The 25,141-nt window shown below is 38.9% G+C and overlaps 1 protein-coding gene across 1 annotated transcript in view; it reads right to left on the reverse strand.

Annotated features, from left to right (window-relative positions):
- The window catches only part of OFCC1 (orofacial cleft 1 candidate 1), a 247,041-nt gene that overhangs the window by 131,185 nt on the left and 90,715 nt on the right, over positions 1–25,141 (reverse strand). Inside the window, exons 11-12 of the mRNA XM_032462476.1 lie at positions 17,856–18,119; positions 14,494–14,704 (exon numbers count right to left, since the gene is read on the reverse strand). Coding sequence (XP_032318367.1) covers positions 14,494–14,704; positions 17,856–18,119 — 475 coding nt within the window. The remainder of the gene's footprint in view (positions 1–14,493; positions 14,705–17,855; positions 18,120–25,141) is intronic.

Here is a 25,141-nt window from a genome sequence, read left to right on the forward strand (position 1 = left end):
CCAAATGACCTTTGTAAAATTAATCAAGGCTCTGACACTGTCCTTTGGAGAAATACAAAGAAAGAATGCTGCTTATAATAACTTTTGCATGAAAAACAGCCAGAAAATGACAAAACAGAGAAAACATTAATACTGAAAAAAATGAAAGCTTCAAAGTGAAACTAACAGAAAAATGTTACCTTTTTGTCAGTAACGTTTTTGTGGGTCTCTGAAATTTTATTTTCCCTTTAGTTTTTCTAAACCTTTGTCTATTACTAGCGATCAGATGGATTTCTTAAAACAATTCGCTAAGTAACATACACCACAGTTTTTCAGGGGCTCTAATAGTGAGAAGCATCTCAAATTAAAGATGAATGAAATGTACAGAAAATATGTGCAAAAAATATAAATACAGAAAACCTAGAAAAATGCCTGCAATTAGACAGGATGGGAATCTAAAAAGAAATTTAAATGTAGTTGTAATACATTTCCTATTCTTCTCTTTGAGAAAATTACTGCTGAAGTGAGGAATTTTTTTCCTCCTGTAATTTAAATGTTAAACTGCCAGATGTGTGTCTCATGCTTGAAGAGTCGAAGCTTTGCATTATTTAGCATATTAAGAATCACAGAATTTTAAAAAGGGCTCCTTTATTGCCTGGAGGTTCTAATTAAGTAAACCTTAGCCTGGTACATTTAAAACTTGCAATACAAGAGATTTTGCTCTTTTTTCCCCCTCCCCAGTCAAGTTACATCTCTATAATAAATATGGAAAAATCTTTTAAGATGATATAATTTTTCTTTGGCTTGAAGAATTAAACCTATCTATTATTTTAAGAAGTTTTTAATAGAGGCCAGCAATCTAGAAGACAAGTCAGGACTCAAAATACTTTTTAATCATTGCAAGTTGCTTTCCTTATTTATACCAAAGGATGTGTGTTTCATAAAGGCATTCCTCGACTATCCATCTTACTCTCCCTCCCTTACTTTCTCTGCCTTTGCTGTGATCTCAGCTGTTCTCCTCTTGGTAGATGAAGACACTATTAGAAGCAACCAGAAGATCACAGGTTTTAGATTGCTATTATGTTTCTGTGCATGTGTTTGTCTGTGCTAAGTATCTGGTCACACGGCGCTAATTAGCTGCCCTTTCAGCAGTTTGTGGAAGGAGTTTCAGCAGCGAAAGGGAAAACCATAATCAGGTGGAAGTTTTGTAGCCACACAACATTCATAAATCATACCCTTAAATACAGTTATTTTTGCCATTTTAGAAAATGTCAAAGGTGTCAACTCTGTCCAAATATACCGCTTAACAGTGACTATTTTAGTAAATTGACTTGAAATGCATTCAGCTAACTGACAGTCAGAGGCACATAATCTAGTTCACAGTACAAATGAACAGTTTAAAGGCCAAAATAGGCACCAAAGTACGAATTCTCAATGACATGTAGCAATGACCAGGGCTGCAGCCACAGACCAAAATCTTAGCGTTGTTTATCCACATCAGAAATAAATGCTCATGGGGATGGATAAATTAGGAGTTCAAGATTTGCAGATACTAACTAATATATATATACTAGATAAACAATAGGAACTTACTGTATAACAGTAAACTATATTCAATTTCTTTTTTTAGAAATGAATCTTTTTAAATTTTATTTTTAATATATTTTTATTGAAGTATAGTCAGTTTACAATGTTGTGTCAATTTCTGGTGTACAGCACAATGCTTTAGTCACACAGGAACATACATACATTCGTTCTCATATTCTTCACCATAGGTTACTACAAAATATTGAATATGGTTCCCTGTGCTATACGGTATAAACTTGTTTATCTATTTTATATATATTAATATCTGCAAGTCTTGAACTCCCAATCTATATTCAGTTTCTTATAATAAACTACAATGGAAAAGAATCTGATAAGACATATATGTATATCTGAATCGCTTTGCTGTACACCCGGAACTAAACATTGTAAATCAACTATACTTCAATAAAAAATAAAATTTTAAAATAAGAAATAGATGCTTAAATTTTTGAAATGTGTGTTTTTTTTTTAATATCTAGTTTCCAGTTAAGAAAGTAAGAATGTTTTAACCACTTTCAAAATAATGGTCGAATATCTATTTGAGGATATTAACACTGAACAAACTAGAAATAAATGCAGGGAATGGGTTGATGACATTCTCTGCTAGCTGTCTAGTTTGAACCTATAAACAGCAACCTCTTGGATGCTGCCACCTTAAATAGATAAATGTTTGTCATAATGTCAAGAAACAAATCCTGTCTTTCCTTCATGCAAAGAACAAATGAACAAACCCATCTTCAAAAATGTAACAGTTGATAAACAGCAAGTACCGTAAAATTGGAGTTTAGGTTTGGCCAGCATTATTCCTTCTAAGGCTAAAATACCTAGTCAAAGGTAAAATGCACTTAATACTTTATGAATTGGTTTCTTAGAACTGTTAAGAAGCTTAATGGCTTCATATTTGGGAAAGTTTTAATATTAATGGCATCAGGAATGCAACTGAACAGTCCTGGTTTTCACTTCTGCGCAAACCACTAAGCCACATTCTGTCTACATGGAACCTCAACCCATGTGACCCTTTGGTACCACTTACGAATATCAGCAGTTAGTTGATTGATAACAATACATTTTATACAATATTTTTCAGTTTATAAAAACAGATTTGCATATGTTACTTATTTAATTCAAGTTATTTGGATTAACTTTATTGCCAGCACAGGACTGTAAATATTTCTGCCATCATATCAACCAGCAGAATCTCTGAATATTTTGCAATTGCAGGATAAAAAATAGATTCATACTTGCATGCCGTGCTTAATAAAATATTATTGTAATGTAAGAGCAGAAATATACTTGGTTAGTCTTTCTAAGAATAATTTTTAAACATCACCCATTTCTGCCATCCTTAAAAAGATTGCATCCTTTTATGAAAGTCAGCTTCTTTCTTCCTTATTCTTAAAAATATTAAACTCTCCATCTTAAGCACAATGAAAGAACTCAGAAATTTTAATATGCTGCTCATGAGCTTTCCTTGGTTATCATCAACTGACATTTTTCACTGAACTTAGAACACCCACAGCTATTTAGAATAATAAATTATTTTACCCACTAGTAAGTCCCTATCGCAAAGAGGAAATTGCAGGTAAGGATAGAGGGAGTCTTGGCCAAATGCTGAAATTAAGCAGGAGACTAGACACAGCCAGATGTTTTTTCTCATCATAGTAATTAACACAATAACACAGGGGTGTTTAGTGAGCACCTACTACCTGTATTACACTTTACACAAATTATTACTAATCCTCAAGTACAGCCTATTATCCCCCCTTTATAGATGAGGAAACAAAGATTCACAGATTAAGGAACTTGACAATGATCGTTAAATGAAAAGAGTCAAGATGTGAATTTAAGCCTCTCTGACTCCCACATCCACGTTCTATTTCCCCCACGAAATTGCACAGATCTGCATCCTCTGTCGCTTCCTTGGCTGCACATTTCCAGCAGGAAGACAGAGATTAGGGCAAGTTGTCACCAAAAGGAATAGAGACAGAGCTTTGATGCAACACCCTAACCGCTGACTTCCTAGGGAGAAAGGGAATAATAAAATCACGAAGAAAATAACGGCAGTCGCGAACATTGTTGAGTTCACACCATATACTAGGCTTCATGGGGTCAGAGTCCCAGGTTGGCTACTAATTTTAAACTCTTCTCCTCAAAACTGTTTTAAAATACTCCAATGAATAATAGGTTTTATCCATTCAAACTTTACCTCCTTCCTTGAGGATATTATGCTAAGTAAAGGTAGCCAGGCACAGAAAGACAAATATTATATGGTTCTGCTTACATGAGGGACCTAGAATAGTCAAACTGAGAGAGAGAGAGAGAAAGTAGAAATGGTGGCCACCGGGGCTGGGAGAAGGGGGAAATGCAAAGCCGCTGTTTAACGGCTACAGAGTTTAAGTTTGAGAAGATGAGATAGTTCTGGAGACGGATGGAGGTGGTGGTTGTATAACAAGGTAAATCCACTTAATGCCACTGAACTGTACATTTAAAAGTGGTTAAAATGGTAAATTTCATGTTTATCTATACTTTGCCACAATTAAAAGCATTATTTAATTCCATGTTCCTAAAGCCCTAAATGAAATGCTAAGAAACTTTTTTTTTTTAATGTTATAGGGCCCCCAAAACAGAACAAAACAAAAAAATGGAGGGAACTTCTGGTTGGGACCAGATGGCATACGCTTGTTTTTTCTTTCTTCTCCCCTCTAAATGTAACTTTAAGCCCCCAAAATAATGTAGGAAGCAGCCAAAGGAAATTCTGAAAGATATAAAGAAGGAGAGGTGATGAGGGACCCCAGGCCTGCAGCAGCAATGTAAGACAGCGCAACTTGGGCCCACTCTCGTCCCACCCAACAGAAGCAAGCAGTCCAGACCCAGCGTCTCCAGCCTCGTCCTATCAGCAGAAGCTGGTCCAAGTAGGACCCTACCCACCCTTCGAAAGGAAGTCACAGACAACATCGGGTGAGTCCAGCAGCACGGCAGAGTTGGACAGACCAGAGCTGGACTGAAGTAAGCATCCAGGGGATGCCCTGTCCTTCCCTGATGCTTGAAACAGTGCTCCTCCCACCAAGAGACAAAGGTGGCCGAGTGGCAGCAGCAGGGGCTCCTGCCACAACTACTTCCTAGACCAGGAAGTTTTTTACCATCCTGAGGCTGGAGACTTCCTTCCCCACCCAAAGGCATTAGGTGGCCAGGTCTGGGGAAGCTCCTTCTGTCCCCTCAGGCATCACCAGCAGGGACCAGAGGGTGTCCCAGAAACACAGGCTACATCATGCAGACCAAAACAGCATGTTTTTCAATTGTGGAAAGAAAAATGTGTCAACTACAAATGGCTCTCAGAAATGTGGAAAATTCTCAGCAAAATATTAGCAAGTTGAATCCAACAATGTATGAAAAGAATTACACAACTTGAATACATGGCTTAGCAATCAAAGCTGTGTGGTATGGGAACAGACACAAACGTCAACGGAAGAGAACAGAGAAGCCAGGAACAAGTACGGAAAGATGTGCTCAGTGGCTGATTATGAAAGAAGGTGCAAAATCAGGTCAGTGGAGGAAAAACAGCCGTTTGACAAATGGTGTTGGGAGCAATTAGACATCTATAGGCAAAAAAATAATAATAATAAAATAAAAACGGATTTAAACTTCATTCTTATGTTAAAAATAACTCAAAATAGATTTGCTTAAAAAAATAAAAAAGAATAGGATAAAATATGTAGGATCTAAATGCCAGGCAAGAAGTTCTCAGACTTGATGCCAAAACTCAATCTATGAAAGGAGACTGTTAAATCTACTAAAATTCAAAATCTTTACTCTATGAAAGACCCTATAAGACAATGAAAAGGCAAGCTGCAGGCAGAGAGGAAACATTTGCAAACTGCACACCCAACAGCCGCTGGCTCTGCCCGGCACGACATGCGTTACGGGCAAACAGGCAAGATCATGAGCCCTTGATCCCACCAACAACTAGTCCATCACACTTGGGTAAGACTTTGTTTCGCAGAGCGGGAGGGTACAGCTCAGTGGCCGAGCGCATGTCTAGCATGTGTGAGGTGCTGGGTCCAATCCCCAGCACCTCCACCGAGAAACCAGATAAATAAACCTCAACGTACTTTTACCCTGTTTTTTGCTAACAAGTGAATTGTGATGAAAGAAACAGTGACCGCGGTGGGGGTGGGGATCTGCTCCTTACACACGACAACGCAGCTGCCCATCTGGCACAGCTTCACAGTTGCTCCAGTTTATGGTACTGCTTTTTACCGCAGGATCTTTCGTTCTTTAAATTTTATTTTATTCTGTTTGATAACCCAGCACGCGGTCCACCCTCTCAGCGGATGTTTAAGCGCACCTTACAGCACTGTCGACAGCATGGCTGACGGCGCGCAGCAGACCTCCAGAACTTACTCGTCTTGCATAGTGGAGGCCTTAGGCTCACTGATTTGCAACTCCTATTTCCAACTTACCCAGGTTGTGCATTTGGCTCTGGGTACCTCTGGGCGCATCCTGAATGAACAGTGGGCCCAGAGATAAGTGTGTCTTGTCACAGGTCCACAGCAACTCTTCCCTCCTAAACCCCTGCTCTCAAAGGTTTTTAGAAATGTTCAAATTCTCCTAACCTGCTAGGTCAACTGTGGTGTCTCACATTCAGTCAAGAACTACGACAGTATTTGTCATCCATATCCACTTTTGCAGTGTTATTTTGCAAAAACATTTGTCTAATTGAAGCTCTGAGTATCTGCAGATTAAATGAGAGCGACTGGCCAAGAAACAACTGAATGGTTTTCATAGTACATCTTAGGAGTGCCTGTTGAATATACAAGGCACACGTGCACTTGTTAGCATGCTTACGACAACAGATTAAAGAACACACACATACACACACACACACATCCACAAAACAAGACTGGTGTGGAGGAGAGAGTATTTATTATTCCTGCTCTAAAGACCACGGTCAAAAAAGGTGTGTATCCTGAAAAAGATTTTCAACGATTTCAAAAAAAAACACAAAGAAGTTTTTTTTTTTTAATGACTTCATTAGTGGCTCCAAAAATATTGATAATTTGAGGAATTTTGAAATGGCTTATGTCAATTGACTGGAAAGAATGACAAACCAGTTTGAACGATCACACAACCCAACTGCCTTTTTATGTTTCCTTACTGCGCTGTTTAAGAGCACAGGTACAGAGGAAAAATTATCTGTGATGAATATATGGGAACAAATAAAATGTGGAGGGTGTGAAACGTCCTGAAAACACAAACTGTAATCTGCTGTTGTCCACCTAATCCACACACACTCTGTAATTAGAAACATATTGGAACAGAGCAGCAGCAACACGTATTTGAACTTTTCCCTCAGACATTTATTTTGATCATTCACATGTGACACATTCATTTTTACTGCCGTTTCCATTAAAAAAAAAAATCTTTAGAAAGGTAGCGTAAACCAACTCCCCATAATGTTTTGAACCTTCTGAATAATTTTTCAGTTTTCTCTTGTGAAAGAAAACAACACAGCAAAGATTCTAACCTGCTGGAAACGTTTTCAGCCCATCTCATCTTTCTGTCCCCCAGATCATTCTGACACACCCTCCTCCCTCCCTTTCGTAGCGTTAAACTGCTTCCCTGCTTCCTTTACATCAGTGGGAACACTTCCCTTCTGGGTGTCGGGAGCTCTCAGAGGGGTCAGGGGCTGCCCTGTAGAGGAAATGACAAGCTGTGAAATGTAAAAGAACAATCTCTTCCACATGTTCCTTTGCTCCTGGACCACTGCGAGGCTGTCAGCTAGCATCACTCTGGAACCAAGCAGGATGCTGCGTCGTAGTCCTGTCAAGACTAATTTACAATTAAAGACCTGCACGACTGTTTAAAGCTTTTTCAGTTCCAGCGGTTTTCTGAAATGACTTCGAGATTGAAGTGAATCAAGCCAGAAAACCATTGTTGTAATTAACCCATAAGGGCGGTGAAGAAGCTCACAAAAACAAGACAAAGTTTAAGACAAACTTGAGTTTTTTAAATGAAATCTGTTAAGGGTACAATCCTAACTCTACCTCCAATTAACATCTGTGTGGAGTTTTCCCAGCTGAGCCCCAGTTTGGGGAGTTTAACATTGCAGCTATTGGAAGTCTTATTGTCTGTAAATAAAGTTACAAGGTGACAACTTCATTGATCTGTAAGAAGAAAGGAAGGAAGAGAGGAAGGAAAGCAGGAAGGAAGGAAGGAAAGGAGGGAGGAAGGAAGGGGAAAAGAAGCAAAACAGGCAGGAAAGATTTATTCTGACCATTGATGCTTTTAAAAGGATTTAAATTATTTTAAAATATTTTGAAACATTTTTATGACTTTAAATATTGGGATGCATTTCTGTGATATAATACATAAAAGCATTTAAAAATTTCAGGGAATTAGCTTTTTACACAGATTAATCGCTTCGAAACATACTGTGGTTCCCTGAGGTTCAATTTTACACACACTGTTTGAAAAATCAAGAAATCTGTCAAATGCAAAGTCACGTGCACTATTTTCAAATAACAGATTCATAGATTCTCCACAGAAACAGGTAACAGCTGACTTACAAACTGCTAAGCAAAAGTCTCGATCACTGTGGTCTGGGATAACCAACAGGGGCCGAAACTTGCTTTTCTTATCCTACCCGTGAGGGAGCGATGGCCTGGGGGCTTCGGGGAGCGCTGTGTGTCGGCTCGTCTGTAACCGGCCATGAGCTCTCACACAGCAGGTCTCTTCATGATCAGACACACTAACCAAGCACTGGTCACCAGCTTGTCCATGGCTCCCTGTTCCGAGTTCCAGTATTACGGGCCCGCAGTACTTCGTTTATCACTGCTATTAATTAATTTGCCCTCCCTGCTGCCTCTGCTTGGTAGCTGCGACTGGGCATAACAGTATACGCTGGGCAGAGCCCTCTCCCCAGTCCACTTAAAAAGTCCCTGAAACAGAATCGCACGTGTGTAGCCAACAGATTGTTGACAAAGGCGCAAAGGCATTTCGGGGGTGAAAGAACAGCCCTTCCAGCAAACGGTGCTGGAACAACTGGAACTTCATATGCAAAAACCAAAAACCTCAGCCTTAACCTCACACCTTATCCAAAAAGCAGTTTAACTCCAAAGGGATCATTGCTCTAAATGTACAATGCAAAACTAAAACTTCCAGAAGAAAACATAAGTGACAATCTTGTGAGAGTTACACAAAGAGTTCATGAATGAGATATCAAAAGTACAATCCGTTTTAAAATTAGGTATCTGGGGCTTAGACAAAAGTCAAAACTGTTGCTCTGTGAAAGACACTGTTAATAAAATAAAAAGTCAAACTACAGACAGGGAGAAAGCATTTACAAACTATATATCCAGCAAAGGGCTTGTATCCAGAATGCATAAAGAACTGTAAAAACCCAACAGTTGAAAAAAAAAAAAAACCCAATTTAAAAATGGGCAAAGACTTGAACAGATCCTTCACCAAAGAATATACATGGGTGACAGATAAGCACACATGAAGATGTTCAGTAATATTAGCCATTAAAGAAATACCAATTGAATTCATGACTTGGGATTTAATGCTGAATATAAATTAGAAAGACTTTTTAAAAAACTAACAGTACTAAGTGCTGATGAGCTGGCAGAGCGCCTGAAACTCTCCTGTGTTCCTGGTGGGAATGCGACATGGTACAGTCACTGTAAAATAGCGAGGCGGTTCCTCATCAGGCTAATTGCACGTTTGCCATACAACCCAGCAATTCTACTACTAGGCAGATGTCCTCAAGAAATGAATACTACATTCACCCAATCGCCTTTTATGAGTATTTGTAGCAACTTTATTCATAGTGGCCAAAACTCAAAATAATCCATTTGTCTTTTAAAGAGTGAACAGATAAACAAGCTATGGTACCTCCATATGATGGAATATTATTTAGCCCTGAGCAGAAATGAATTGTTGATACAAACAACAACTCGGTTGACTCTCAAAGGCATTATGTTAACTAAAAGAAGGCCATTCTGTATGACAATTTTGTAAAAACAAAACTATAATGATGGTAAAGAGATCAGTGGGTTCCATGCCTGGGAGTGAAGGAGTGAGGGTGTGCCTGCAACAGACAGCACAAAGGAGCTTGCGTGGGTAATGGAAGGGCACCTTATCCTGACTGTAGTAGCAGTTACATAAATCTATGTATACGCTATCTGGAACTGTATGCTCTAAAAAAGTTAATTTTACTATGTGTTAGTTTAAAAAATTAACTGTTTGCTTGACTTATTTCTGCAGAAAGGCACTGTAAGCCCAGAGGTTACTCAGAACCATACTCATTTACTCATTCAGCAAATACTCACTGAGAATCTGTGATGTGTCCCATACTGTTGTACGCACTGGACACAGTGGATAAGCAAAACAAGTTATCTCTGCCTTCACAGGGTGTGCAGTCTAGCCACACCTCTTTATAGCAAATTTCCAAGACTTAGCCAAGTAGACAGGGGCACTGAGGAAAGGTTACAGCTGGTGCCTTCAGAAGCACCCCCAGGCATCATCTCCAGAGATAAAGGAAGAGCACGACGACTGTTTCAAAGTCCCTAATAAGAGAGTATTGTCCACAGCAAGGCTACAACTTATGCCATAATTAGACCATCTCTTGCCCCCTTTCTCATCTTCTGCAAGCGTGAGGTCTCCCAGAAGGCCTGCTGGTCCTGCACGTAAACAGAGTGCTGGCAGGCCCTCCCATCACCTAGTCAACATGTGTCCGGATACGGATCCTAGTGGTGGGGTGGGCTTGGACTCATGTAAGCCGCTGGAGGTTGCGGATGTCATCATGTTATTTTGGTTTCTAATCGCACAGCATTTAGCAGCGCGCTTTGTTGATGGCGGTTACACAATAAAACTCTCCTGAATTGAATTCTGCCTCACAAAACATATAGAGACCTTGCCAGAGACCATTGCTCATGCAATGTAGGCACATACAAAACAAAACTATTAAGCAGAGCAAATACTTCCCTAGCCTGCCCCCTAAAAACGAAAATAGCCTCAAAGACGGGAATAACCCAAAAGTTAGATCATGGGGCTTTTTATCCTGGCTTTTCATTTTTCATAAATATCTTCCGGCCTCAGGCTTCCACCTATTTGCAAGGCTGATCGCCACTTAAGACGTCAACCATGGGATTAAATTCAGAACCATTTTGGTGTGTGTGTGTGGGAGCACGCGCACACACATGCGTGCACACGTGTGCTGAGAAGTGAACATTAAAGTCATTTTTTCATGATTTGGGGGCTGGAGTGGAGTCAGCAGATTACATATGGAGCCCATCAATGTGGGACAGCTTGTGGAAGACCACAAACATATTTTTCAGATAGAAACTTTGCAGCCATGAACACACCACGTGCTCCCCACTTCCCTAAGGTTCACTCCTTTAATTGTAAATAGCCAGAAAGCCATCAAGCCAGAGTTTAATAAACTTTTAATTTGAAATGAATTACCACATGTTGTGTTTGTTTACCCATTATTAAATCTCTTAGCAACATATCAGTGGCAGAAACAGCACACTGTATCACAGCCCTGATATATCAGAAAACAAACCCATGGGGGATATTAACTGCTAATAATATGTCTAGGAGGCCCCAAGAAAAATAAATATACTCAATGTGGCGGAGACGTGCATTCGAAGAGGTTTTTGTGTTTTGTTTTTGTATAAATCTATTCAGAATAAGGGCAGAAGCTCCCTGTGTCGTCTTTGAATGTGAGCCTCGAATTAGTCTCCAGGCTCTGAGCAGAGCAAATGATAATCAGCCTTTTCCAAAGCATTTTCCTAAAGCATTAAAGAGTCTTCCTCTCGTGGTAGATAATGTTCTCATACTGAACGTGTCAGTGTTCGTATTTCTTGGAGTGTCACCTGTCCCTGTCCTCCTTTTAGGGAAACTGGGGGCAGCCTTCTAAAAGCCAAGTCCAGAGCACAGTGCAGTGGGTGTGGAAAATAGAGCCACAGTACCCTGAGGAAAAACTAGAGAGCAAAAATGATCTGGTGAAAAATGGTCTAAGAGTAATTGCTTCTAATCTTTAGCTCAGGATCCTAAAGCTAGGTTAAAATGTCAGTTTCACTGAAATATTATTACTGTTAAACCCGAACCTGCTTTCTCAAAAGTTAAAAATTCTAAAATAAGATTTTTAGCTCCATACTTGATTCTAAAACATTTTGGGGGAAAAAAGAAAGAAAGAAAAAAAGAAATCCACATTACATGTGCACATGTTTTAGTGTCCCACACAGTGGCTTTCGAGTTGACTAGATTTGAATTTGCTTTTTAAACAAAAAATTAACTGGAATATTTTCTTTTTTTAATCCAATGAAATCATAGTCAATTCTTTCATATTTTTGACTTACTAATTCTATTTTAGGAAGATGACCTTCAACCACGAGAAAAGACTGGGGCTTTTTCCTCCCCTTCTACATCTCAGATTCCCAGGTTACAGAGCTCATATGCTAACGTTTAATTAATTTATTTTCACACAAAGTCTCCTGTTAGAAGGCCTGACTAATCTGATTCAACATAAAGGCACAACGTGGGTAAAAGTCATTCTCTTGCAAATAGGACTGAGGAAGACTTAGCCACAAAGCCCGCGAAGGTCCTCGGCAGAGCTGCCCCACGAAGCAGTTTGGATTGAGGGTGAATCCGCCATTCGCTTGTCTGTTTACTATCTGCCCTTCAAGGGCACTGTCTACTCTTCCTTGGACTGCCAGTGCCTCAGACCCTCACCCCTCACCTCTCCACCTTCCCCTTATCCAAACTCAGCACACCGGGAACAGCACACCCATCGTTATCCACCTAGGATATTCGCATTTATAATGAAAAATTACAGCCTGAAACCTATTAAATTCCAGCATGGAATGCTTACAGCCAGCTCAAAGTTGTGCATTTCGAGGACAGCAGGGTCTCCTTATTATTCTCCAAAACCAGACCATCTTGTCAGTCACCTCCTACCTCCTCCGGCTACAAGTTAAGCAAATCCAGGTTCTCAGGTGTGAGAAACAATACGCTTTAACCACATTGCTTTATGGTCTTGGTATTTCTTACCGAGCTTCAATATGTATCTGATTCCTAATTTAGTTTCACAAATATTCATTTAAAGTCAGTTGATATAATTTGACTTACATGAATTCTGTGTATAAAATTTCAACATAACATTCCCAGGTACGCATGACGCTTAGTTCTCTGGAGGTGGTGGTGTCTCAGCAATCATTAGCTGGGGACAGTGGTTCACTCACAGGGAAACAGGACGGTGTGAATGTGGAAGCCTGGGGCTCGTGCTGGAATTGCCTGTTAGGGAAGGAAGTGGGGTTCTAGAAACTGAGTCTAGCAATCAGTGGAGTTTTGCTTGGCCCAACAAGGCATGAAGTTTCCAGGGGATTTGGAAAACTCCAACCACAACTTCAGAAACGTTCACCACTGGAAACTGAGTGTGAAGCTCTGTGCCGTCCAGCTGACAGGCAGAGCAAGACAGGAAGACAGATGTCACCCAGGAAGCCCAGCAGTGCAGGCTTTGGGTCTGACGACAGTCCTGGCCCAGGGCCCTTCTGAAACACTGCTGTTGTCCTGAGCTGGGCCCTCTTCCCAAAACTTTCATTGTTCCACGCACTGTCCCATGTTGAAATCAACCACTTCGCGGTTTCAGCTAGAGTTTGGGTCCTTATGCCTCCCTAAGGGACATATTCTTCCTCCCAATTTCCATCTCTCTCCTGGCTTCACATCCATCTTCCCAAACATCTCCTGAACATTTCTACCTGGAATTAATATGGGAACCTCAAACTCAGCAGGTCCAAAATCAAGCTCTTGATTTTTCTCCTAATTTTGTCCCTCCCCCTGCATTTCCTTTTATCTGCTGGTTGACACTTACACCTACCTGTGCTAAAAAAACTAGGAGTCATCCTTCATTCTCCTTCACAGCCACATCCAATTAACAGGAATGTTCTTACTCTAGTGCACCTCTTTGATACTTTAAAAATGTATATTCTCTTCTCCAACTTTACTACCTGCCCAAATTCAGACCCTCTTTTGCTGCCTGACTGCTCCAAACTGTTCCTAATTGATCTGTTTCTAGCCATGCCTTTCTCAAATAAACCCTCCGAAAAATTAGCAGAGGGATCTGCCTAAAATAGGAATGGAAATTCATCACCTGCCTTCCTAAGATCTGTCAGTTAATATTTAATACAGATTTCTCATCAGCCACAATAGACACAAAAAATGGTGAAGAAAACAGTGATGTAACATTATTAATATACTAGAGTTTTATACATGCCTAAATGATCTACCAAAAGTGAAGAAAACAGACTTTTGTAGACATGCAGTGGCCAAGGGAGTTTACCAATCACAGACCCAAGCTCCAAATGAATTACTAAAGATTTCTTTAAACAAGAGGAAAAATGAACCACAGTAAAAACATGCTATATTAAAAATATTATAAAGCACTGATACTGATCAAATGTGTCAGTAAATTAACTTTCTATTAAGAGTAAGGAATTTTTTTTTCTGTTTAATAAAAAAGTGAAACCGAAAGCATAGCTAACAATAACATGAGAGCACATGGAGGTGTTTAATGAGTTAAGTAAGTCCTGAAGGGAAGTACTGAATGAAGTTAAACTTTTAAAGATAATTTATAGTTACATGTATAGATAAAAAAAAATAAGGATCACACCTAAAATAATTAACAATAAAGTGCATAGATTAAAAACATCAGGGGATAAGACTTGTGTTTCAATGAAGTAATTTTCTATTTTATTATGTAATGTATAATTACAAGATAGGAAAACTAACATTCTTGTCAACGATTACATTCTCTTTAAATGGCATGGTATAGAAAAACACATGAATGATCATTCTTCCCCAGTTTTATGGACTAAAACACAACTTGAAACATTAGTCATAGATGCTGATAAAAAGTAAACTAACCTTGAGAAGAGCGTGAGGAGGGTTTAGCTGCATCACCTTTCGATGCACAAATGTTTTTCTCTATTTCTTTCTCTGAAAGGCCAGCTGTGTCATCCACACCTGATTCTGCTTTCTCTGCTTCAGCCATTAGACAAACTGGAAATTTAGGGGGGAGCTGAATATGCCTTTTGTGTTTTCTTGGATCATCCAAATCTAGAGGAAGTTTAATTACCTATTAAGAGACAGATCTGTTATCTAAACTATTAAAAATACTACATACACAGTTAGCTATTTCTCTAGAACAAGGAAATAATTAGCAAAATCCAAAAGATTTTGAATTCAATTTTTCCAAAACCTATATTTGTTTTTGTTTGGTTGCATTACAAAGAATGCTTTTTTTTTTTTTTTTTTTGGTATCAACAGGTTTACATAAAATGCACTATACGTTTATTAGTTTCTCTGTTTTATCTTGTACTTGCTCTAATTTCTTCTTCCAAACAACCCTGTGTCTAATAGTCATGCTGGGATGAAATTAGCAAATTTAATTTACTAGTGAGTATTTACTATCTCCAAGAAACAAAATGAAGTCCAAAAATAAATGACAAGATTGAGGAATCTAGTGGTGAATATATAGGTGCTTGCCACTCAACTTTTTCAACTTATCTCTATGTTTAAAATGTTAATAGTAAAGCTCTTGATGGAAAGAATCAATGACACAGGAAACCAAGTATTTGGAAAAGGGAGAAATTGATAGAAAAGCCTTTCTAGGAAACAGTTAAAGGCTATCTTGCTTGCATAGTTTTCCCTCTTACCATTCTTTCACACTCGCTCTGGGAGTGGACTCAGAGACGCTCTCCAGTTCCCTCCTTAAAGCTCAGGGTTAATTAGCCTGAGTCCTACTCCTAGTAACACCTTGGTGGGACACCGGAGGTCAGGGCTGGACCACACGCCCTCGCTCTGCCGGCCTTTCTGATAGTGGCAGGTTCCCTCCATGAACAGACACTGAGGAAGATAACCAGGATCTATAGGATTTTACCTGTTTCCTTTGATCTCTTCTAAATCTGCACTGCAAAACCACTTTTCCGTGCCAAGATCTACTTTATCTCTCTTTTCTCTTCCCAACCCCAGATGATTCTTTTCCTGAGTAGCTCTAAAAGGAGTACTCCAAATTCACATATATTTGTTTAGAAATGTTTGCACTTGAGAAAACTCACATCAGAAAATTCCACGTATTTTAAAATTTTGCGTAGAGGAAAATAGGGCTTCAAGATAAGGATTTTTCACGTTCATCCTCACGAAAGAGAAGCATCTACCTACAGCCGTGATTACTCTGCCTTCCAATCAGAAGCTCGTGCGTCTTGAATAACAGTACTATTTCCCGTTAGCAAGACTCACTCTTCCCCTACCCCATGAAATATACACACGGAGAAAATTCCTATTATTGGCTACCAAATAATAAAGCTAGTGGAAAAGTACCTCCATTTGCAATGAATAATGGCCAGAGGGCTCTGCAATAAATCATAATATTACTTTTTTCACAACGTTTTTTTGTTAAGTAGGGAGTCAGAGGAAACAAGAGAAAAAAATTTAGTAATGTTTTCAAATCAAGTCAATTTTCGTGAAATCAAGTTATTCTAATGGTGCTTATCAAATAACCACTCTTCTTGACCTTGTAAATTTTAAACATCACTTCTTGATTTTTATCTCAAATATAAAATATGTATCTCTTCATTATCAGTATCTGTACTACCTAAATTACCTTTTATAAAGCAAAGTTAATACTGATTTTCCATGCCATAATTTATAGAACACAGACTATTAGGTAACAATGAAAATTTTAGTGGAAAATTATAAATGTCTTTTACGTTACCTAATAAACTTATACCAAAATGTATTTTCTTTTATGGCTACATTTTGATTTTCATTTCATTTTGATCTCTTTCTGTAGTATTCAAGTCACCAATTTGTTAAATATTTTGTGGAGGGTTTCCTACAGTTTTCTTCAAAATTTGGGTGATTTTTCAGTAACTCCTTTGGATTCATTTATAATGGTCTTCCTTTTCACACTTATTTATATCAATGTTTCTTATCCTCAGAAGCTTTTAAAACCTTCTGATCTTGGGGTCCAACTCACAATGATTGAATCAAAATTTCTCGGAACAGGACTCAAGCTGTAGTATGTTTAAAGCTTCCCACGTGATTTTAATGCATAGTCAGATTTATTTTAGGATGCCATTATTTCCAGGATGAACAGGAGGGCATGTGTCAGTGTAAGAGTGACTTTCTCAATAGCATACTTCGACTGTCACAACAAGGTGCTTTAACAGAGCATTACAACTGAATTAGCTAAACGGGAAAAAATGGCAGTGAATTAAACTGAAATAGGAAAACAGGAAGACCATCCTATAAGAAGGATATGCAGCCACTGACTTTTAGGTCAAAACTACATGTGTTTCCTGAAAATATCCATATTTAGTGGTTCCCTCAGTTAGATAAGCAGTAAGTAGACAGGCTGGAAAAAAAAAATTAAACATATCAGTGAAGGAGAAAATAAATCACAGCTTTTTATGATACAGGCATCCCTGAAAAGACACCATGAACAGGTGGAATAAATCTGGACATATAGGACAAAAGTAAATAGACTAAAAAATGTGTCAGAATGCTTTATATTTAATAGTGCTGTCAGTTTCTTTTTTGGCGCCTCCATGGGGTTGGCCTAAAATGAATTTATGCAACAGCGTTTCTGCTAAAAGACTTGGCTAGAAAATAGAACGCCAAATCTTTACAAATCAATGGGTGGGCCCAGGTGGGGTTTTCCCTTAATTTTTGATATAAACCAGGTGGCATACATTGAAGTCACACAAATGGCAAAGAGAACTTCATGGTGGCCACTTTCATCATGGGGAAATGGGGTCACCGGTTTTCTTTTGTCAGTCTCATCAAATAAATGGCAGAGACCACATCTTATCTCCTTTGCATCCTTGGAACAGCAGTGCCCAACCCATAACAGAACCTCAATGAGAACCTCTGATGAAGAAATGGACCCCCCCAGTCCCATGTTGGTGAGACCAGTCTGCTCCAGCAGCAAAAGATTATAAACAGCTGAGAAATCACGGGGCGTGGGTGGCTGTCCTGACTCATTTATAACATAGAAGCTCGGATTAAATTATCCTTAAGATTTCTGCTAACTCTAGGGTTTTACCTCTGATTTGCAGACATCAAACATTATCAGAAATCAGTATTAAGATGTAATTACTCTTACAGATGTAGGATACTTTGCTTACTGGCATTTTCAGTAGCATGAAAGGAAGTTAAAGGCTAGAAAGCAGCAGCTTTGGAAAAATTTTAAGTTCTTTTTCCACTCACAAAATCATATTACAAACCTGAAAATAGAGATTGCACAGCCAGTGGTCCAAGTCCAGGCAAATCAAATCTTCAATTTTCCTGAAATTGTCGAGTCTCTGGTCATAATGTCCGCGGAGAAGAGGACACTTGAATTTTCCCGCCACTACATTCAAATTGTTATCGTACAAAGGGAAGGCTGCCCAGCCCACGACCTGCTGGAGACAAGCGTATTTCCCACGCAGGAGAAAGAGTTCAAACAAGAAAGCCATGCCTGGCTTCAAATCTTTCTTAGGAGGGAGCATCTAGGAAAGACATTAAGAAAAGAGAAGATTGAGATCCTTGTATTTGGAAACACATCATATTCAGAGATGCCTATGGATAATTCAGAGTTAAGAGCTGGCTTGTACTTCTATTGTTTGCCCTTAAAAACTCACCATTGGATACACTTACATAAATAACCTTTCCAGCCCAGGGTAAATGAGCAACCATCCCACCATGAAAATACGACCCCAAAAAACAAGACTGTTCAAGGGTCTGCCCTTTATAAGCTTTAGGAATCAACTGTGTACTATGTTAACGAAGGTGGTATGCTGTATTTTCTGTCCTTTTTGCATGAGCTGGTACCTCTATTATAGACCTATTTTTTTTTGTCATAGTCATTGCTTTACTTGCCTGTCATTCATCTTTGTATCATTCATGTATCCAGCACAAGTGCTCTGCACAGAAGAAATGCTTTTATAAAAAAAGACTGAACAAACTATCACACTCGAGAGAAGCTAATCCTAGGCATTCTGATAGTCCGAATCACTATTACAAAGTCCACCTTTTCAGAGAAAACTCGTGTCCCATTTAATTTTACGACTGTTCTGTTTATTTCAGTTGACACTCTAATGCACATCACTGTATAAGCAATTTGTCAATGCTAAATAAATAGTGTTAGGCGTAAAGATGATCAGATTGACCAAGCCGTTGTTCAAGTTCCCAGACTAGAGACGGAGCTTATTCTTCAGCCTTTAAAAAATTTTTTTCTTAGGAAAGTGCAAGACATGAATAATCTTTTTTAAAAACAGAGTGTTGGGGGTTGGGGTATAGCTCAGTGGCAGAGCATGTGCTTAGCATGCACGGGGTCCTGGGTTCAGTCCCCAGTCCCTCCATTTAAAAAACAAATAAAAGGTTTTAAAAAGTTGTGTAAAAAAGCAAACAAAAACACAATAAAAATAAAAATAGAGGATAGACTTCGGTTTGCTTTTTTAAAAATTCTATGTGAATAAATATAAATGGGCAAAGACAGGGACTTGTCTAAGAAAGACTACAGTATAAAAATGTATTTAACCAGAAGTGTGTAGGCATATTTTATATGATTTCCATAAATATTCCAAGACTTAGTTTACGTTTAAGATGAAGCAGAAGCATCTGCTGAAAAATGCCATAACCCTGTGGCGGCTGCTATTAAACCATTAAGAGGATCAAGTTTCATTTAAACCAGATTTACCATTTTCTACAACAGCCCATGGGAGAGCTAAAAACATTAGGCACAGATTACTGACAAAAGAGATTCTTAATCAAGCCACACTTTTCATTTGGCTAGTTGGCTGGGAGTAACCCTTGTGATAAGGGGATAAGAGCTAAGTGGAGGAGGAGGAAAAATGGAGTCAGAAACCTGTTTTGGACCACCATTAAAAAATAAAGCTGAACGGATGCTATTCCAGCAATTTCTTCCATTGTACACCCTTGCATTCAGAAACAAAAACTAATGCTCCTCTTACACTAACCTGATCTTACTCAGCGATGTGTTCAAGGCAGATTAAGTAAGAAGCTGCCCAGTACTGACCCAGTTCTATCATTAATTTTCTCATGGTCTTGGGCAAGTCACTTCTCTTTTTGCATCTACGTTTCCATGCGCTTAAGTTTCCTCATCAATAAAAAACAAGAAGATAAGCCTCTTCCTCACAAAGTTGATGCAATGATCAAACTGGATAACAAGTACAAAAATGTTCATAAAAATGTGAAATGCACATAAATATTATCTATCTTAAGACTTTATCCCAATTATTTATGACAGATTATAGTTTAATAAAGAAGAAAAGAACATTTTAAGGTTGAATGAAGCTCATCTATAAACATGTAAAACACTAGTACCATTTTGTGCACAAGAGAGAGTTCAAGGCTACCCAACATAACCTAGTAACACCAGGCAGCATGGCGTCACCTGCGACAACGTAAATAAGAAGTCAGTCTTCAGGCACAAAAGGAAGTTCCCTTGAACCTATTTTGTTAAGATAGAAGTGTCACACGCAGTTACCCTATGAGCACCTCCCCCTCCAAAAAAAGAATATTTGAACCGGACAAAACCTAGTCACTGGTATTGATTGAAAAGGAGGATAAGACCCATGTGAAGGAATTTATCAGACAGCAGTTTGATTTATTTTTTTGGTGCCTTTCCCTTGCTGGGTCTTGTAGGAGAGATCTTTTGCCCTGTAAGTGTAGCTTGGGACTCATTCTTTTCCTCTCTGGCAAGAAAGGACCACTAGATTTCATTGTTCCCTCTCAGAGGACCCTTTCCACAAACCTGAACATTTCCTCAGCCATCCTGTGCTGTGACGTTTCAATATTGCTTCGTAGCTTTGTAACTGAATGCTACATAGTAAGGGAAATAAATGGATCAGTCTCCCCCCAGCTACCAGTGCCACCTCATCATGAAAACCCTGCTAGCTGGAGGTCATAACTTCCTGGGAGCACCTTTATTTTCTGAGCACCATGAAGGGCATTCTTTTTGGAGGAAGAGACACTGGAGGGCTGAATTTCACTGCATAACAAAAGGGCGATGCCTTTGATCTTTCACATCACAGAAGGTACACGTGAAAGGACAGTGGAGACCATGCAGTACACAAGAAACAAACAAGGATTTCCAAGGCTGAAGGTTGCACGGAGGATTGGAAGAGAAAGCAAAATTCTTTCCACTTGGACACCAAATACTTTTAAATTGAAGCAACTCAGAAAGGATTAGGGGAGTCTTATGAAATGATGAAAATGCATACGGATGAAGTATTTTTCAATTTTCTGGAATTTCTGAAATATTTGGAATGGTTATTGTTTTCCTACTCAGAAAAAAAGTTGAGAAAGTAATCTCAAAAACAGAAAGCTTTCAAAGTTCAGCTTCTGCTTATAGTAGAGACAGTCATAAATGACCATAATTCTTACTATAACAAGGAAAAAACTCCAGTTAAATTACAAAATGATGTATACTCTTGAACCCACTGGGGAGCTGAGGACATAAAGAAATTTAGAGGAAACTAAATCTCAAACAGGAGAAGCCCTTCATGTACGAGTTAGGACTTGAGGCAGCTTTAATCTCAGGGAACAAGTGAAGGGGCAGATCTATCACTGGGTGAGAGAGACTGAAGGAAAAAGAAGAAATTGGCTGAACTTTCAGCAATCTTGGACTAACACGGAATACTGAGTACACATGAGCCCTGGACACAGAGTGGGTCCTTACTATTTACAAATTCTTAACCTTAGGGCTTGTGAGCAGTTGGGTCCAGGCTGAGAATCAAAGAGAGACCTTCTGTGGACAGAAACCCTACAGCAGGGCAGGGGGGTGGAGCAGTCTCACAGTTACGTGGTACCTGGATGCCAAGCCCAGCTGGAAGGAGGGATCTTTTACACCTGAAAACTTTTGAAACCAGCGGTGAATTAGAACTAAAGCCACAATCTAACCCCAACTTAGCTTAAATCTAATCAGAGAGATCAGCCCCTCACCCGAGCTGCCTGACGGAAACTGCTTTTTTGTAGGGGATAAATATTTTGTACTTCAGTCTTTATAATTCATTTATACACAGTGTCTGGCACACAACACACAACTATGAGCCATCCATAGAAGCAGGGAAATGTGATGCACAGATAAAAGAAAACAATCAAGGAAAACTGGCCCACAGATGACCCAGATGTTAGAATTAACAAAGAATTTAAACAATCATTATAATTAGGATAAAGAATTAGGGGGATAGATGGAAATAACCAGTGGGAAGGAGGAAAATTTCAAAAGAGAACTTTAAAAAAAAATTTAGAAAGGAAGAATAGAATACTTGAAATGAAAAATTCATTGAATGGGCTTAACAGTAGAAACAGACACGGCAGAAACAGGATAGGGGACCTCTAATAGAGATCAGCAGGGGAGTCCCAACTGAAACACGAAGGTAAAAAGAAGGAAAAAAGAACAGAACTAAGCAAGTAAGACCCGTGGGACAATTATAGACAGTCTAACACACATATAATTGGCAACCTGAAAGGAAAACAGAAAGACAATGTGCGGGGAAAAAAAAAAAAAAATTGAAGAGACAATGGCCGAGAATTTTCCAAAACTGATGAAAGAGACCAACCCATGAAACCAAGGAACTCAGAAAATCCCACAGAGAACAAGTCAAAAAGAAACAATACCTAGCCATATCATAGTCCAATCAATAAAATCAAAGAGAAAGCCCTAAAAATAAAGGGCTACCTATGACATTTGACAGAACAGTTCATTATTGGTTGTCAAAGGGTCATATTATTTCCTTTTCATAAAATTCTGAATTTAATATAAAAATATTATATATCATTTGGAAAATTCTACTTTCTTTTTTTTGTACCCAGTTTTATTGCCTTGCCCTCTGGTCATATAAAGTTGCTTTTATCTCTGGCACTGGATAAAAGGTTTACAGAAACTTTAGTTCAGCGTAAGCTCCACTCTTTGCTCCTTGGTAGGCTGTTTCTTACCTGACATCATATTGTCACCTTACATTTATCATACAACGTGTAAAGCCTTACTATGGCATTAAATAAAGGCCTTACTACAGCCACACTGCAATCTAACTTTCTAGTTTTGTTTTCTGTTAAACATACAGATAAATATATGTTAAAATATATAATCTACAAACATGCATATTAAATATTTTCAAATTTATTTTCTCAAATGCCTACCCAACATACACATACACATACACACACACACACACAAGCACACAAAAAGTCTATCATTTTCTCATGACAGCCTTTATATCAGACATACCTCTTTCTCTCCCAAGTTTTGCTCATTATAACCAAAGAAGCTTAGTGTCTTCAGTTTGGACAGTACCTTCCAAGGCATAATTTCTTATCTCCAGGCTCTCAGACAGAAGTACAGGCAGAGGTATTGACAGGGCCCAGACATAGACTTGGAGACTTGAAAGTTTTCATAACAATTACTAAGATATTCTAAGAGTTCTGAAGTCCTTAAAACCTAAAATAAATAGTAACAATAATAACAAAAGAGTTGTAAACATACAGTGACCTCAGAAAAGGGCAATCTAAATGAAGTGCTGATAGCATATACGACACAGAATTTAAGACGGAGTGTTATGTTCAGTCCCTTGCTCAGTTAAAACCTTTTGTATAACATACGAGACAGTTCAGTCTCTATCTGAACCGTACACTGACAGGGTGTTTGGCTGCCAGTAAATCAATCCTGCGTGAACATCCTCATTATTAGAAAGCTCCTCTCCCTCCTCCACAGTGACAGCATCACTAGTGCTACTTACCAATGCTTCTGGCTCTTCACCTTCTAAGCACATGGCAGGACCACATGTCTGAGCCCCTTTGTGGCTGTGGCCCATTTAACTAGTCCTGGCCAATGATCTGTGAGTGCGCATAAGCATTTGTCATAGGTTCTAGACCCTCCAGAGTGCTCTTTCTTTCTTTTTCTCCTTTGCTACAGTGACAAGTGACACTCTAGACGGTGATCTTTCAACCAGTCTTTAACTTAGAGTAAGAATGGGTAAAGCAGAGCTCCCAGCTGTCCTGAAGTAGACATGTAGGTGGAGTGAAAAATAAGTTTCTGTTTTATTAAGCCACTGAAATGTTGGGTTCTTTTGTTATCATAAAATAACTAAGACAATATTGACTAATTGGCTGGCCCTGCTCTGTGTTGACTCAAGTTCAATCTTAACGGTTCTATAAACATGATGATTACGCCAAGATAGCTTCATAGTTCAAAGTGACTGGATATAAAATTGAGGACCTAGTGGTTCTTTGCCAGGGTCATGATAAAGCCAATAGTAGAGGAACATGCAAATACTCACACAATCTGTACTTCAGGAGATAGGCAGAACACCCAGGAACGCTTAAGTTGCTCATGGTAGGTCTACAATGATGCTGCTTGGTCATTTCCTTGGTTGGAATTTTTATAAATGCATCTTAAATGGTTCTGACTTTATACATAGGTTACCTCAGTCCTAAATGTTCAATCCTGTCCTGTTTAATTGTTTCTCTCATTTAAAAGGGAAGCTATATACCCTAGTAGGTTAAAAGCATGGGCTCCAGCATCAGACAAACATAAGATCAAATTCCAATTTACCACTTAAGTAAGTAATGTACCATTTCTGGATCTTGGTTTCACCATTTATAAAGTGCTGGTGGTGGGAGGGGAGGGGAGGGAGGGGGAGAAGGAAAGACAGGGCCATGAAGAAAAGGAGGCAGGTAGGGAGAATTAGGGATGAACAAAATGGTATCTTCCAGAACGAATATTCTGTATGGAATAAGAGTAGTCATGGAAGTAAATAATTGTACTTAATTTGCATTAGAAAATAGCCAAGTGTTATTTTTGAGACAAAAAACTCTGGATGGACGAGTGAGAACTGATGCCACAGCACAGGGTAATCTAGGTTATCCAGTGAGAGTTTAATGGTACCATTATTTTCCTTTCCATTCCCTCAGCCAAGATAAATAAATAGACAAATTAGCTCTAATCCCCAGCCTTTCTGCTGCGGGATAAAAGAAAGTAATTATTCTTGGAAACTTACCCCGGCCTAGGGATCAAGGACAGAGGGTGGTAACAGCTGTAACTATCGTAGCTTCTGAACAAAAGAAGAGAGACAATCTTACACCTCCACCATTGGAAAACCAGGGCTCTAGCAGGCAAACATAGTAGTCCCAGTTCCCTGCTTTAGAAATTGATTTTTTTAGTTCCTTAATCCTAAAAGTTAGTAATAGGATCAACGGTTAATATGTATTAAAAGCTTATTAAATGCAAGGTACTTTTAAAATCACTTTATCCTTATGAACTCAATCACCACAATAATCCTATAAGGTAGATTCTGTTATTAACGTTTTCTGACTAATGATGCACTTGAGACAGAGAGCTGGTCCAGGGTCACACAGAAAATAGATGTAAAGGGTTGAGCTGGGATTTGATTCATGGTCATGCTCTCCAAACCATTCATGCTACGCCTCCTGAATGGAGGAGGTGAACCTCAGACAGCCCACCTTGGATATGTGGTGAGAAGGCTCAGGGCCATTCCTCTCCACCCTG

The sequence above is a fragment of the Camelus ferus genome, chromosome 20 (genome assembly GCF_009834535.1).
Source record: "Camelus ferus isolate YT-003-E chromosome 20, BCGSAC_Cfer_1.0, whole genome shotgun sequence".
NCBI lineage: Eukaryota > Metazoa > Chordata > Mammalia > Artiodactyla > Camelidae > Camelus > Camelus ferus.